This window comes from Takifugu flavidus, chromosome 9 (assembly GCF_003711565.1).
Source record: "Takifugu flavidus isolate HTHZ2018 chromosome 9, ASM371156v2, whole genome shotgun sequence".
NCBI lineage: Eukaryota > Metazoa > Chordata > Actinopteri > Tetraodontiformes > Tetraodontidae > Takifugu > Takifugu flavidus.
The window spans coordinates 11,605,978-11,622,145 of NC_079528.1; the positions used below are offsets into that span (position 1 = coordinate 11,605,978).

Sequence of the window (16,168 nt, forward strand, 5' to 3'; positions counted from 1 at the left end):
ATACAGTATTTGACATTTATTAGTTGAACTGTCTCAGAATTTAGGACAGGAGCAGATTCTTATTTTTAGTAACAGTAGTTTGGATGACAGCTGGATTAAATTAATAGAACTTTCCACCCCTGAAAAACTACTTACCCAATTTAAATAATAAAGTATGTGAACATAAAAGATTTTTTAAAATAACTTTATTTTAATGAAAGCTTTTCGTTGATTATTGATGCTTTGATGTCCATATTATTAACGTACCTACGTTTTAATCACTATACAAATGCCATCGTTTAATATCAACAGAATATAGTTCTTCCACCGGCAAGGTATTTATTTCTGTTTTTAAACATTATGTGAGCTTATAACAAGAATAACTCTCAATTAGGTCATGTTAATTAACACGCAGCTTGAGTACACAGACCCCACTAGCTAACCGCGATGTTGTCTTTTAGCGTCAGTAAGTTAATGAAATATCGATTAAAGACATAATCAAAGCACAATAACTGCGCTCATCAATACGAAAATATGGGATTTCGAATCTTTACGAAATATATTTCTATAGGAAACACTAACCACCGTTTTGAGCAGTAATATGAGCGTAATGTATCGTTGACCATCAATTTAACTTCAATAAGCAAATCTCGGCTAAGCAAACGACATTTTAAAGCCAGTTGCGATTATATGATGACCAAACTCGTGAAACTGGAAAAAAATTACAGGTATTTAATCTCTTTAAAACTTAGGACTACATTTAGTAAACTTCCTTTTTCATTTTTTAAAAAAAAAATATCTCCCGACATAGAAAATCTTGCTTAACTTATACTGACTCCTACACAGCAATGACTTTAAACAGGGAGACATTGTGCAGAAATACAGACATTAAAGAGCCAAAAGAGCTCCAAAGTGGATAGAAACAGCTTTAGAACAAAACATACAAGATTTTATTTGCTCTTCTTACACAGAAACAAACAAGCCAAAATGAGCGAGAATACTGAAGACACAATGTAAGTGCCCACCAACCAAAACACATTCAACATTTGCTCCAATGTGTGCAAATGTGTGTGTTTGTGCTGGTAATCGTGCAGGGCACAAGAGGAAATGCTCGACAAAATAGCTAAGCTGCATCATGACAGCATCCACCTGAAGGACCTGAACGCATCGTTGATGGAGTGGCTGGATGCTGCAGAGACTGAGAACGTCTCGCTTTGCTCAGACAACAAGTCCCTGAGGAAAAAAGCCAACATGTAAATGATCACACAGATTTCCTCTCAGCAGTTTGCAGTTTCCATCCACCTTTGGCTTCGGAGGGTTTTGTAGCTTTTAAAAAGGCTGCTGTTGTTTCTCTTTAGGCTGGAGAAGATGGTCTCAGAGGCACAACAGGACAGAGGAGAGCCTTGTCCACCTTCTCTGGCTGATGAAAAGAGAAAAAATGTGCAAAAAATTCAGCTAATGGTGAGCAATGTTATGATCCCCCCTGGTTTACCGGTTTGTCATGCTCTACAGAGCTACACACTGTTGCCTGGAAACCACTGTGATAGACTCCAGCATCCCCGTGACCCTGATCCAGAATGAGCAACAGTTTAATAGGAGATAAGCGGAGGGATAAATGTGTCTTGCTGTGTTTTTTGCAGGAGGAACAATTAACCCTACAGAGGGAGGACAACCAGCAGCTTATTTCCGAGGTTTCATGTTTCATGCTCATTGCAGCACAGTTGGAGGATTTCGGCGCCTTTCTGAAACAATTCTGAAAGATTGTTCACTTTTTCGTAGCTGAAAGACCTCCAGCAGCAGAGGGACGAGGACAAGAAGACCCTGAGCAAGATCAGCCAAGCACATCAGATCCTCCAGGTTACAGCGATTTCCTAATCTTGCCTCTGGAATTGACCTTTGACTGATATTTGTGTGATTGTTTTTTCCCTCCAGAGGGACCTTGAAGCGGCTCATTTGGAGCTGCAGCAGAACGATATGTCTATCCAAGAGGTAGGAGGCCTCATTGCTAGTCTGCAACAGCACGCCAAGATCCTAAAATTCACATAAGTCCTGCCTGTGCAGTTCAACAGTCCCTTATCTTTTCATGTGATTTTAATAGAAAAATCAGCTGTTGAGGAATGCAGAGAAGGACTTAGAGGAGTTTTTTAACACCATAGAGGTACTGAAATAACCTGAACCTGGAGTGTTGCTTGGTGGATAAGTGTGGGTCTGGTTTACCCAGCTGTTCTCGGTTGCAGGACCTCAGGAGGACAAATCAAGAACTGAAATTTCAGCTGCAAGAAAGACAAGATGAGTCCTCGTTGTAAGTGCGAAATTCCTTGTAAAGGAAAGTCAATAGTCTGATAGGACCTTCTGTGAATGATCACACTGTGCATCTGCTGTTTGCCTTCCAGTGCTTTTCTAAACACGCTCACACAAGACAAACTCAATGATTTATCCTACGCAGAGGAAGTGATGCAGCTGAACCTCTCAGCAAGAGTAAGCAGACAAAACTTTGACTTCTGATTAGAGTCGTGCTGCGTTACCACAGGTGGCCGCTAGAGCGCGCTGTCAGCAGAGACTGTGTGGGTTTCATTTTTCTCCCTCTTGGCTCCAGGAAACAAAGGATGCTGAGGTGCTGGTGGACCCCTGGAATTTCTCTACAGACTTTCAACAGCAATATAACAGTCCTGGCAGATGCCTGTAAGGGTATTACAAGAGGTCAAGACTATTAAACCCCTTCAATATTGAATTACCTGCTTACTAACGCTGCCTTTTCCTGGTTTTCCTAAGGCTCCCACGCATCACGGGGAAAGTGATCCACATAGCATTCTTGTTGTTACTGTGCACCCTCTTTTTCTCCTCTTTGGCATTTGTGGCTCTGAGATACATAGAAAACTTAGACCTCCTCTCGTTCCAGCTGACACAGTCCTACTGCAACCTGCACTTTGCGGTTGCGCCCCCATTTTGACACCACATTTAACTTTGGTTGTGTCGGGTTTGTCAAACATACAACAGATGACAGTTCTGACCAATGGCAAGAGCACCGGAGTTGGGGAATGAAAACTACGTTCACGCAGGCCTACTGGTTCATTGTTTTAGACATTTTTGTTGTTTAGAAAGCATTGTTTTATGCTTATATTTGCAGATCACCTCCAAAAGTTTTGTTCCATCAGTTGTTGAACAGTGTAAAATATAAATAAATGGAAACTAGCCATGTGATGATTGTGTTTTAATCAACATTTCCCAGCTTGTCCCTAATTCTAATACTATTAATGTGATAAGATCCAGTCTAAAATACTCTCAGCCTTCCACATGGCTCCATTAGGGATGCAGCCATGGTCCCCTGTGGCTCCAGACGCCCCACCCAGCTGACGGCGCTCCCTGGTGGTCTTTGGTGAGACTCCAGAAAAACACCCTCTCCCCGTTTACACCGACGAGGGGGGACACGGGAGGGAGGAGACGATCCTCATGATCGATGTGCATCATCGTGGTGGCACCGGCAGCTGATCTGTGCCTGCAGGCGGGAGCTGTTGGGGATGTCGGGTGCGGATGCCGCCCTGACTCTGGAAGCCGCGGTGCTGGTGACAGGCTGAACCTCTGGTTCTGTACCGCCAATGGAGCCCGCTGATAAAACAGCGTCGAGTCGATAAATAAAAGGAGCAACATTGTTAAGGGAAGGCTGTGAAACCGCTCCGAGGAGTCAAGAGTCCGCGACATGTTCTGACCGGAGCGCTGGCTGCTGGCGGAATGAGCGCGCCGAGGAGACCGAGGAGGACGCGCCTCCTGCCGCGGGTCTGCGTCTGTGGAGCCGGTCTACTCGCAACAATCTGGGTCATTCTCTTCAGGGGGATTACAGGTACTGGCGAACAGATCCGTTATACTGACATCTATTAATAGTTGGACTAAAAACGTGCCATACGCACCTCTAGTTTGGTAAAGGCTCAACTTTGCTACTAACGCCGAAAGATCCCTGTTTAACGTTTGCATTTAATCTGTGTTTGCAGGCCCCCCAAGAGTCACTGCGGAGCCTGAATTTTCCTTGTTTAAGAGAGAAATCGGCAAGGAAAAAGAAGATAACCAGACTGGCAGCTCTTCCAGATCTGGTGCCTTAATATTGTTACGATCTGAGCGAGTCCTATTAATATGATCATCCTTGTTATTTTCATACTAGAAATCCCCCTCTTGATATATTCTTATTTATTCCTGGTCGGTCTGAGATTCAGTCTGTCTCACTCTTTATTCCTCCAAACTCTCACATCTCGACTATTAAACACAGGCCTTTGAGGGGAACCAGTTGCTAGGAAACTGCCTGCTGAATTTGTGGTTGGATGCTGTGTGCATCTGGAGCTCTTCAAAGTGTCTGCCCTCTCAGAATGACCTCCTATCAGTGGTTCGTGCAGGTCTGGTTCCCTGAGCGAGCCATGGTGACACCGTCTCCCAAAAGGGACGCTGTCCGGTTCTTCCTTGTGTTTGGAAGTTTGGAAAGTTCATCCGGTGGTTTTACTCTTTCTACAAAGACAACAGCTGGCTTTAATGCACCCGCTAAGGGAATGAGGCGAAGAATTTTAGCTGCTGATCTGTTTTCTCAGGTGTCGGCGATTTTCCCAAGGACATCTTCACTCTGGAACAGAAGAGACATGGAGCGGTCCTCCTGCACGTCCTCTGTGTGAGCATCAGATCAGAGACATTGTGAAGGCAGAATTGGTGGTTGCACCTTGATAAAATCCACGTTTCCACCGCCCTGCTCTTCACAGGCCATCTACATGTTTCTTGCGTTGGCTATCGTGTGTGACGTTTACTTTGTGCCATCACTGGAAAAATTATCGGAGGTATGAGCAACAGACGTGTTTTCTGACCGTGTGTGTCTCCGGATCAGCCCTAAGGTCTTTGTCCATCCTCTAGAACCTCCATCTCAGTCAGGACGTAGCCGGGGCAACCTTCATGGCAGCTGGGAGCTCTGCCCCCGAGCTCTTCACTTCTTTGATTGGTCAGTATGATGCTTGTGTAATCAATCTACTGCCCCATAACTGCCCCATCAGGCCTGCAATCACCGTCCTGATTAGGGCTGAGCAATGTCAAGTAAACACCTTCCCACGGGACCTTAGAACAGACGTGTTTCATGCTGATATTTAGATTTTTATTTTTAATTTGCCAGCTGATTTGTTCTGGTTTTCTTGTTTTTTTGTTCCTCAGGGGTATTCATCACTGAAGGGGACGTGGGGGTGGGGACGATAGTGGGATCGGCCGTCTTTAATATCCTGGTCATCATTGGAATCTGCGGCATCTTTGCAGGACAGGTACACACGCAGAGAGATGTCGGGGTGGGAGAATCCTGAACCAAATGGCCGAATCCAAAGAGAAAAACCAAATTATTTGTTTTACTCATGCCTGTGTGTGTGTGTGTGTGTGTGTGTGTGTGTGTGTGTGTGTGTGTGTGTGCGCGCGGCTCTTCTCTCTCCAGCCGATCTCCCTCAGCTGGTGGCCTCTGTTCCGTGATGCTGTCTTCTACATCCTGTCTATACTTGTGCTCATCCTGGTGAGAGCTTCCACAATTAAAAAAGAAGGAAACCTGGTGTTCAAACATCCTCTGAAAGTGTGATTAAAGCACATTTTCACGTTTTCCCACAGGTGATCTATGACGAGAAAGTCATGTGGTGAGCTCCTCATCCATAATCGTGCTGTTTGACGCCTATGTAAGTACGACAGGAGACATTAATCCTGTGTGTTTCAGGTGGGAGACCATCATCCTGATCTCCATGTATGGAATCTATATAATAATCATGAAGTGAGGCGCTTCACTCTCCCACATTTCCAGCTTCTTTTTGCATCAGGTGACCCAGACAGACAGACAGGCTCTGTTTTGTTTTGTGACAAGGTTCAACAGGTCTCTTTACACGCTGGTGGAGAGCCAGTGTAGCAGGGCGGGGCAGCCGTGCCTGGGCAGCCTGCGACGCTCGACCGCTGTGGGCAGCGTCGCCGAGGGCGACAACGACATGGTGCCGCTCAAACCAGGTAGAGACGCCATCAGCAAACCCAGTGACACAGTTTCAATGAGTCCAATGGTCTAAAATAGAAGTAGAGCACAGTTTGTCCCTCCGCTTCCCTCCTCTCCATCTACTCGACATAATCTGGCCCTCCGTCCTCAGACTCAGCTGCGGCGGTCGGCCAGGACTCGGGGGCGGCGTTGGTGGATGAGACGCAGAACCCACACCCCCACCAGCTCTCCTTTTCAGAGGCAAGCCTCCACCTTCTTCACCCAACATTTCTCCCCCATCACCCACCTACACATGGCTGCCCACATGGTCATGGGGGTACACTGCACGTGCACACCGGCTTTATCCTCAGCTAGAGTGGTGGCCATCTGAATGTGGATGTGCAGCATATTTACACATCTGATGTCCCCTAGTGTCTATAGAACCAGCAAAGAGACATCAGGACACTCTAATGTCGTCTTGTTCGCAGGTCAGGGATGCTCCCGTATTGACGTGATTGCTCACTTTCCATGCTAACAGCCATGAAATCTGCTCATCTGCATGTGAAACCAAGCATCCTTACAGCTCTGCTCAACGCTCCACCACCCTCTTGTGTCCTCCCTCTTCATTGCCACGATCAGATGAGGTCAATCATTCAGTATTTCTCATCCAGCCTTTGTCATTTCTTTTCGCAGAGGCAGAGGCTGATCCGGGCTCGACTCAGCCCAGAGGAAGGTGGAGCTGCGGGGGAGGAAAGTTCAGGTGGCGACAGGACGATGGGCGAGGGCGGCATGCAGCAAAAGGAGGAGGAGGAGAGGGGGAAAGGGGCGGCAGGAGTGAGGGGTGGAGGGGCGCAGCAAAAAGAAGAAGTGGAGAATGAGGATGGAGAGGAGGAAGGAGAAGAGGAGGAGGAGGAAGAGGAGGAGGCACCTTTCAAGCCATTCGTCATGCCTGGTGAGTGCAGAGAAAAAGAATAAAGGATTTTGGTCTACAAACCATTTTAGAGTTTAAAAACAGCCCAGTGAATGTGACCCACATGCTGCTTCTGTCACTGATAAACAGTCTTCTTTGGCTTTGTCCTCTCTTATCTAAGTTGAGTTAATGCTACTAATTAAAGAAGAGTCACGGCTGCCGCGTGAATAATTTAGAACTTCAGCTGACTCTGTTATGATCCCTGCAGGGAAACTTGTGCATATTTTGTGTGTGCAGATGGATGGTGCCTGCGTCTGAGGTGGCTGCTCTCGTGGCCCGTGAGCGTCCTGCTTCACTGCACCATCCCCAACTGCAGCCTGCCGCAGTGGGAGCGCTGGTACCTGCTCACCTTCCTGACCTCCACGCTTTGGATAGCTCTGTTCTCCTACCTCATGGTCTGGATGGTGAGACGCCCGCCTGCACGCTTGCTGACCTCAACAAGCACAGAAATAAGCAGATCGCGTTTCCTGCCGGTTTCTGCCTAGGTGACCATAATCAGCTTCACTCTTGGAATCCCAGAAGTCATCATGGGCATCACCTTTCTGGCAGCTGGAACCAGTGTTCCTGACTGTATGGCCAGCCTGATTGTTGCTCGACAAGGTGTGCTAATGTTCATATTTACATTTGTATAATTCTTTACTCTGAAATATTTGAAGGGCGTAAAAACACATTATGTCCCGGATACTGTTGCAATGGCACATTAGACCGCTAGGGGCAGTAAATGATCACCGTCTGAGGTTTTACATCAAAGGGTAAAATGATATGATTGGGTCTAAAGAGTTATATCCTCCCTCTACTGGCGTAACAATCAACCTGTGAGATGTGACGTTCACCTCACTTTTAAATTTAATCCACTAAAATTTTATCTAGGTTTTAGATTTCACAGAAAAATTACAAAGGCTGTAAGTCATGTGACTAAGCTACCCAACAATGTAACATTGCACATGTGTGATTCTATTAACATAAATAATTAGTTGATCTGGATGTTTAATGGCACAAATGCAGGTGCATATTTCAAATTATTTGTCTCGTTATTTCAGGAATGGGGGACATGGCCGTGTCCAACTCCATCGGCAGCAACATATTTGATGTGCTGCTGGGTCTGGGCTTCCCCTGGGCTCTGAGGACCCTCATCGTCAGCTACGGATCGATGGTAAACCTCGGTGTCTTTTCCTCCTAATTCTTTTCCCACAGTAGCATTGTAGCGTCCTCGTGAACGCGTTAAAGCTTCTCGTCGTCTGGTTTGAAGGTGACAATCAACAGCAAAGGCCTGGTGTACTCTGTGATCCTGCTGTTGGCCTCTGTCACGCTCACGGTGGGTGACCCCCCCACTCTTTGGCAGATTTCTGTTCTCAAAGACGAGACCGCACTGCCACAGGAAGTGATGCGTGTCTCCTCTTCCTGTTTCCTCAGGTTGTGTGCGTCCATCTGAACTGCTGGAGGTTGGATCGCAGGTTGGGACTCTCCCTCATTCTGTTGTATGTCGTCTTCCTCCTCTGCTCCGTCGGCTTTGAGAAGCTCTAGAGGAAACTCGCGGGTCCGCTAACTTAACTGTTACCAGTTCAGCCGATAAGCTGCACTGATACCCTTTGATAAATAATTTGAATAGTTTTGTATGGAACACCTCCGGGGCAATCACTGAAGAATCATAACTAATTTAACAAGTATTGAATTTGTATTATGTGTTCATGTACTTCTATTAAAGGTCGCCACTGGTGAGCTCACCCACCGGGCGCTCATGCGCGCATTGATAGAGTTGCATTTCAGTGCATGCGGTTATTTTGTGTAAATTTGAAACGGCGTTCGCTGTAGCATGGCTCGACATCACGCTCCAGGTCACTGCACTCAGACACCTTTCTTGGCCTTGTACAGAAGGGATGGCTCTTCTTTCCTTCCAAGCTTTTCTCTGCACTTTTCATCCCTCTTTGTCTGTGTTTGTTGTGGACTGAAATTAAAAACGAGCTTATATTTGTGCATCCAATCCTCGACTGTACGACTCTGGAGGGGGTGGATGGGAGGGGAGGTTCTGCTCCCTAACCTGGGAGAGCAGGTTTAAAGAATAGCTGTCGGACTAGATAAATAACCTGCCAGATTCAGGGGTGTTTGGACCCAGACCAGTCCACGAGGGCCAGTACTTCTGTCCTACCAGGTAGACCACACCAGGACCTAGGATCCCACTCTCCTTGGAGAAAGTGTTTTCTACCTGGTAGGGTAGAACTCCTGGCTGGATTATGAGCCTGGAGGACCGGATCTGGACACCCCTGGATTAAGAGTGAGGTAGTTCAGGGTTTTACCAGGGTGGCCATCAACAGGAGGGTCCCTACTTACCAGCCTGGTCCTGCTCAAGGTTTCTTCCTGTTCAAAAGGAGTTTTTGCTCACTACTGTTGCTTGTTCAGGGGGGTCTGCAAAGCATTCGTGATTGTTACAGGTGCCGGATAAATAAGGCTGGATAGAACTGACATTGTGAGTTCAGCACCACACGCAGCTCCAGTCCGTTACCACAGGTGATATCAGAGATATTTATTTGTCAGGCTAAATCAGTTTCAATACCAACAAAATGTAAAAATAAAAATAATACAACAAAGTACAGCATCTTACAAATACTCATAATGGAGGTATGACATATCAGAATAACCAAATCAATCCAAACATGTCACAGTCATAACAAAAATAGAAAAAGTCAGTACAGTACATAGAATGCATCAGGAGCTATATACTTGTGTCTGCTATACCATATACTTTACAAAATTCTACTAGAAAATACTCCCAGTACCAATGGAATATCACACAATATAAAACTGTAGAAAAATAAAAATACAACAATGACCCAAAATAAAACATGTGTGCATTCATACCGGTGCAATCTGCATGCAAATTTGCCTCAGTGGGACAAATTGGAGAAGCAGCTACAGTTTGCAAATGATTCTGTCGCCTGGCCGACAGGCGGCTGTTCCAAAGTTACAGGTGAAGGTTTTGTGGCTGCTGTCGCCTCCTCGGCACTGGTGTGACCACCGGTCAGTGTTTCATGAATTTAAGACTAATCTGTATAGTGTTTGGTAAAAGTTACATCAGTACTGACGTTTTGGTGCAACGCTAACGTAAATAGGACAAAGGTTTTGTGCTGACCCACTGATTTAACGAGCCTGTTGGAAGGTGACTGCGATGTGACTGACGTGACGGTGGACCTTGGCACTGACTGGAAAACCCTCAAAACAATATCAATGTTCCAATTAGACAAAAGTACACAGACAAATGCCACTACAAAAGTCCACTAGTATCAGAACAATAACAACAGTATATTAGTATAATCAACATCTTTGACCCTACATGTGGATATATTCTGATTCCCACATCCAGGGAGTAAAAACTGATAATTTGGCAGAAAACAAACTTACTGACATTTCTGAGAGTGGAAAAGGGTGCACATAATTAGCCTCGATGCTATTCCCCCGCGGCGACAGATGTCCGTGCGTCTACGCTGTAGAGATGATCAAGGGTTTTGACAGTAAACTGCAGGGACTGAGCAGACAGGTTGGTAGTGATTGGTTTGATCCCCCATCGTTGACATTAAGACTGTTGGAGCTGATCTGCAATCTGATTCAGCTACTTCTGCACAGAGCCGGGGGCTCCGGGCCGACAGGCGGCCTGATGTTTCCGTTGCCTGCAGTCGGGGGGGGGGGTCCTGATACGGAGGGGGCAAGAGTTGCGGCATCACTCGGGACCAGAGTTCTGGTTTTGCTGATATATGGAAGCTTTGTCCTTCAGTAGAGCCAGGCACAGGTGACAGCTCCAGCTTCCTGTGAAACGGAGACAGGCAACATGATGTCATCCCCATGTGCCACAACACACACCGGCACGGCTCTTTAGAAGCTCTGACTTCTGAGATGAGTTCATCCCAGAATCAAGGCGAATGTGGTTGATGCTTGAGGAATTTCCATCAAACATTTCAACACAGTGATGAAATTCCACCAGATAAGGGAGACGAGGAATTTTGGAATGGAGACAACTTTTGATAGACTGAAGAAGCTCCAGGCATTTAGAAACATGGACACACTGTAGAGCGTTGACTTACCCTCCGGAGGCTCAGTCATGGGAGGACTTAGACAGTACATGTGATAACCTCGGTCACAGTCATCACAGAACAGCAGCTGGTCCTACAGAAACACAGCATGGTCAGTCAGCTGATTTAAGAGGAAAGAATGCCAAAAAGTACCACAGCCACAGAACTACGCACGGGCTCTGAACTCAGATCAAAAGCAAACGATAACTGGCGGACAAATGACATAAACAGAGATCTGTAGAGAAAAATCAGGAATAAGGAGCCTCACGTCGTTCTCCGAGGTGCCGCAGACGTTGCAACACTTGCACTCGATGCACTGCCAGCGGTACGTCTTCACGGCGGCCATCATCACTGGTGTGAACTGCAGACATGTCGGGTGTCCTGCAGCGAAGAAAAATCCAATAAAAAATATATCTGAACCTTGCCACCCCATATTGACCCCCCTACCATTTATCCCTACTGGGAGAGACCTGACTGGTCCCTACCTGAGCGTCCACAGTCTGAGCAGGACACCAGCTCCTCCGATTGGCCGGTCTTTTGGTTTAAGGTGGAGTCTCCCAGGCAGAAGTCACAGTAATCGTTGGGCAGTGCCAGCCCATTGGGCCCCTTCTTGGCAGCTGAATAGGAGAGTGAGTGAAGAAGCCGGTCAACGCGTGTTAAAATCTCAAAGACAAGAAGGTTGTTTTTAATGCATTTCTCCCAGATGATCAAATCAGAATTAGAGAATTGGGATCAAGTCTGCTATAATTATGAAGCACCATTTTGTAAACCTCAAAGAAACACCACCAAACACCAGCTTTTTAACCCAAATACGCACTAATAATGAAATGATTCCAATGATTCCACCATTACAAATGAGTGATAACTGAGAAAAAAATGCTTTCTGAATGTACTCTCTAACAATGTCGCGTGCACAAAAGAAAACGGCAATGCAATGGATATGTTGGAAGATGAAAAAAAAAAAAAGATGGATATGCTGGGGGCGGGGGAAGGCCAGAAATCCCAAAATTCAATGTAGGCTTCAGCCAGGAAGAGTCTTATCCCAAGATTTAGGATTCCAAATCATCATGAAAATCAAAAAACTGACAGTGGAACAAAAAAGGATGAGGAAGAGAGAGAGACAACCTTTGTACAAACACATAGGCTAAATTGCATGCAGGCAAACCTCCTTCCCCTCTCTCTCTGTCTCTCTCGGCACTAGAGAGTGACTCACTCTTCTGCTCCTCAGGCTGCCGAGGAGTGGGTGGTGCCTCGATCTCCTCGCGGTCCTCGCCCTCCTCCTCGGCCAGGTGAGAATGCGTATAGTGGTAGCTCAGGCCTGGACGGTTCTTGTAGCGCTTCCCACAGACTGACACACACACACGGTCACACAACAATGTTACAGTGATGGTAGCCACCATCGGGGTGCGGAAAAAAAGGGGGGGAAAAAAACCCCAAGGTGGAACGACCAAACGGTGCTGTTCACCAGCACAAACCGGCTCGATTTAATCTGTACTTATTTTCACCTGGTTAATATTTAACTGCCGCGCTAGTAGAAAACTCAGAGCTGAGACGAGCATTTGCGCAGCGAGCAACGGCCAGCTGGAAGTAACAGAGCGCACACGGAGCGACATCTCCAGGAAGGAAAAAAAAAAAGGGGGGGGGAGCATTCAGACGTGCTACTGTTGAGTTTCTGGGCTGTCGATTTTAAGCTCCGGGCGGGGTCTTTCAGATGGCGCCATGCATGGCAGACGGGTCGTTCTTGTCTTTCACAGGTAAAAGCAGAAGCTTTTGTTGCCAACATGCATGAAACCATGGAAACGTTTACTCACTATCGCAGGCATAAGGCTTGTCTCTCTCCTCCTGAGCTGCTGCCGCCGCCTCCTGTTTCTTCTTCCCATTTTTGTCACTGCGACCCTGCAGATGTTAGCAACAGTTGTGCAAAAGTATTGGATCAAAAACTCTTCTGGCTTTTTAGAGTTCAACAGAAAACACAGTCAATCTGATTTAAAGAGGATTGTTCCTGGAGATAACGACATGGGGGAGGAAATACGCATCCTGCCCACGATGGTACTGACTGCTCAACATTGGTGCCGCCGCCGTGACCAAGCTGCAAACCAGCGTTTACCTTCGACTTGCTCTTGCCTCGTCTCTTTGGGGTCTCATCTTCAAAGTCCTCATCGTCCAAATCATCCAAGTAGTCATCATGGTCCAGGACTCTCTTCAGTGAGAAACGCTTGGTTAAGTCTTGCTATGGTCATCTCTTTAACATTTCCACAAGATCGTTTTAACAAAAGCAAAATAGTTCCAACTGCAACTTCCTTCACTGAACCAGAGTGAAGTCGCGCAAACCAAAACTAATAATGCACATATTAAACAGAATATCATCAAAGAGCTACGAACCTTGCGGATGCGGCCAGATGATGTGTGAGTGGCTGCAGATGTTGCCGGAGGCTCAGCAGCTGCCAAATCCTCCTCGGGGCCACGGACGTCCGTCGCTCCACTCCTTCGGTCGAGGGGCTCGCCCTTCAGCAGAGCCTCCAGGCTGCTGCCGTCCACGGCTCCCAGCGTCTCTCGCTTGAGACCCAGCTCTAAATCGGCTGCAGGCACAACGCAAAACCAGCTGTGACTTCACAAGAACAATGAATGACACACCAGGGCCAGCAAAGTACTTTTTGAGAAAGCAGGGTGATGTGATTTCAAATCATTTACAAATAAACAACATATTGGAAACATTCTGCACATAAAAATAACAACTAAATAATATGAAGGATACATATTTAAGTTTCTTTACCAGTGTTGATACCTGCTTTCAGAGATGGGAACGCCAACCGAGGGTCTTCAGGAGGGGTGGAACGCCGTTTCTTTCTCCAACGACGCGCTGGGTAGGTGTACAGCTGTCCTGGAGCCACACCTTTTAGGAAGAAACAGCAGAAACATCAGGTGGTTTTAATTTGTTTTTATGTATGGTACAGAAAACTGAGGGGTGTTGAATGTATTTTAGTATTTGTTAATGTAATATCACAAGCTTTTATGACAGACCTGCACTCCGATGTCTCTTCTCCATCCAGATATAACAGTTGGACTGGGCTACACCGGTTTGAGAATCCAGAAAAGGCATGAGAATACTTCGCTCAGCACACAAGCGTGCATTGTAACTGTGGCACTGTTCCATTGCATCTCTGTAATACTGCTCTCCCAGCCTGAAAGGAACAAGTCGAGTGACGGGAAAATGTTTTAAATAATGCTTACATTAATACACAAAAGAAGGGATTTTTACAAGACATTTAGAAATCTAAATAGGTTTATGGCAAATGCATTTTCTCCAGTCCCATTTCATTACCTGACCAACAAATTCTGATAATCCACAAGAATGGTATTGATCAATTTGAATGCAATTTAATTGCATATATATGTTTCACAAGAATTATTATATATATTATTATAGGTAAATGAGTAAATTTATAATGACACAATCCAGCTCAGTTAGTTATAAATATTTGATGTATTGACGTAAAAACATGCGACAACAAAAAAAACCTTAATAGTTAATCACGAACATGAAACATCATGTTGGTTGATAACAGTTAACATCTGTTAGTTGGAAATCATGGTGAATTCCCAACATTCACATGTCCCAATGTTACAAAAATGGACAATTAACAAGGCACCTAGAATCCAGAATCCACCTAGAATTCCAGCGGGGGCTTATTTGCTACGTTTTGTGTGCAGCCGCCACATTATAGATGCAGGTTTGTTTCATTTCGTCATAATATCAGCAACAATATCGCGGCAGCCATCTTCGCTGTTAGGCAAAGCAATCAAGTGCGCGTCGCATCTAAAGGCGCCTCTTCATAAACGCGCCTCTCTCAGCCCAAGCAGCTCCATCGCGTTCTGGTGACACCCTGATGGTGTCAGATTTTCCGTTCGGGTGTATTTTAAAAGACTCCCGGAATCGGACAGGTCTTGATGACACTGTCTGGAGAACAAAAGGTCGACTGTTAGCGAGCCTCGTCAAAACAAAGCACCCGCCAAGCTCGAAGGGAAACAATGAAAAATGACTCCCCGTATATTTGAACGCGACTGGCAACTTTTTCCAATAAACGCAGGTCAAAATCACAGCTACCAGCTGCGTCGGTGGGTTTTACAGGTTAAAGCGCTGCTACGCAACTGTTTTACCTCATTTCTGGTTGCCCACAGCTAACCGGCTAACGCTAGCCCACTTGAAAACGTTATTCTCTTGGGGAAAGCGACGCATTAAAAAACCAAGCATGCTAAATTGGCACCTTCATTAACCCCGCGACAACGTGGTAAGTATTGGCCTGTACAATATCCTCTGCATTCGTTTTTACTCGTACAGTAATTAATGATAAACTTACAGCTTCACAACACTGTCGACGGCCGCCGCCATATTTGCTTATTGCGGTTGTGCAAAGTGCCACTGCGCATGCGCTAAACACTGCCTCTATAGGCTGAAGGCGGGAGCTACATTTTATTAATTCGACTTGGTCACTGCATTGTCTTAGTATATAGGTTGGAGAGAAACTCTTGGTAAACAAATTCCCACTCGATTTTTTTTTTATAAAACCGCGGAAGCATTTCCAAACCAGCCAAAGGCCTGTAAATGCATATCGATAATGCTCCGTGCACCCTGTCGTGACAGGCAATGAAGGAAAAGAATAGCCTTGATAATTTTTTTCTGTTCTAAAGGTCAATTGGACGTAGTTCTAAGAATCCCAATATGACCTGACCATCACTTGTCGATTGCCATTTTGCAAATCATGCTATAGCGATGCCAAAATTCTGCGTCCTCGCTTTCCGACCCACTTCCTGCCTATGTCGCGTTTCCACTGACGGTGTCACATCAGCTGGTACTGTTTTGGGGGAGCCTTTCCACTGCAGAAATATTATCCCCTCTTAACCTACACAGGGTTCCCATCACCACAAGCAAGTAAACACCCTGCAGTAAGCTGACAATCAAAGCGTGAACGGGAAATTACTACTTTTCTTAAGTTGTACTGTCGAATTGACCTTTACTCTCATCTAGTGTCTAGAAGGAGCTTCTGAGCTCTCAGCAAACATATCCTGTTTTCCATTCTTCCCAGAGACAAAGCAATGCTGGAGAGACAAGCAGGCTAGATGATTCTTTTGTATCCAAGGTTAGCATCGTATGTTTGGGATAGTGAAAGACAGAGTGGCTGGCACCGTGTATGGTTGATGCCA

The 16,168-nt window shown here is 45.9% G+C and overlaps 3 protein-coding genes across 13 annotated transcripts; 2 read left to right on the forward strand and 1 right to left on the reverse strand.

Moving 5' to 3' along the window:
- Positions 1–96: 96 nt before the first annotated feature.
- Positions 97–3,180, forward strand: LOC130530803 (interaptin-like). Of its 6 annotated transcripts, none has more exons than XM_057042286.1 (12): positions 97–707; positions 951–992; positions 1,074–1,232; positions 1,338–1,440; positions 1,620–1,670; positions 1,759–1,836; positions 1,912–1,968; positions 2,078–2,137; positions 2,217–2,281; positions 2,373–2,457; positions 2,576–2,661; positions 2,752–3,180. In XM_057042286.1, exons 1-12 carry the CDS (start codon positions 670–672, stop codon positions 2,927–2,929), a joined length of 1,002 nt encoding a protein of 333 aa, XP_056898266.1. In that variant the 5' UTR covers positions 97–669; the 3' UTR covers positions 2,930–3,180. The 6 variants fall into 6 exon arrangements, with proteins under 6 accessions (XP_056898266.1, XP_056898267.1, XP_056898271.1 ...); XM_057042287.1 differs by having other exon boundaries at positions 97–314; XM_057042291.1 differs by having other exon boundaries at positions 2,576–2,667; positions 2,752–2,891.
- A 134-nt stretch (positions 3,181–3,314) lies between these two features.
- On the forward strand, positions 3,315–8,886 carry LOC130530800 (sodium/potassium/calcium exchanger 3-like). Its single transcript, XM_057042276.1, has 17 exons — positions 3,315–3,817; positions 3,966–4,064; positions 4,551–4,627; positions 4,716–4,790; positions 4,864–4,948; positions 5,155–5,258; positions 5,423–5,497; positions 5,590–5,615; positions 5,693–5,746; positions 5,837–5,973; positions 6,108–6,196; positions 6,629–6,887; positions 7,143–7,309; positions 7,391–7,505; positions 7,946–8,058; positions 8,155–8,220; positions 8,319–8,886. The coding sequence occupies exons 1-17, from the start codon at positions 3,709–3,711 to the stop codon at positions 8,427–8,429; spliced, it is 1,761 nt and encodes a 586-aa protein (XP_056898256.1). The 5' UTR covers positions 3,315–3,708; the 3' UTR covers positions 8,430–8,886.
- A 525-nt stretch (positions 8,887–9,411) lies between these two features.
- Positions 9,412–15,426, reverse strand: LOC130530802 (zinc finger protein ubi-d4-like). Of its 6 annotated transcripts, none has more exons than XM_057042280.1 (11): positions 15,325–15,426; positions 13,988–14,148; positions 13,752–13,859; positions 13,349–13,545; positions 13,074–13,166; positions 12,778–12,862; positions 12,132–12,314; positions 11,452–11,583; positions 11,235–11,347; positions 10,979–11,060; positions 9,412–10,703 (listed from the first exon to the last, which is right to left on the reverse strand). In XM_057042280.1, exons 1-11 carry the CDS (start codon positions 15,354–15,356, stop codon positions 10,618–10,620), a joined length of 1,272 nt encoding a protein of 423 aa, XP_056898260.1. In that variant the 5' UTR covers positions 15,357–15,426; the 3' UTR covers positions 9,412–10,617. The 6 variants fall into 6 exon arrangements, with proteins under 6 accessions (XP_056898260.1, XP_056898262.1, XP_056898261.1 ...); XM_057042282.1 differs by having other exon boundaries at positions 12,180–12,314; positions 15,325–15,425; XM_057042281.1 differs by having other exon boundaries at positions 12,180–12,314; positions 13,740–13,859; positions 15,325–15,425.
- Between the last annotated feature and the right edge of the window lie 742 nt (positions 15,427–16,168).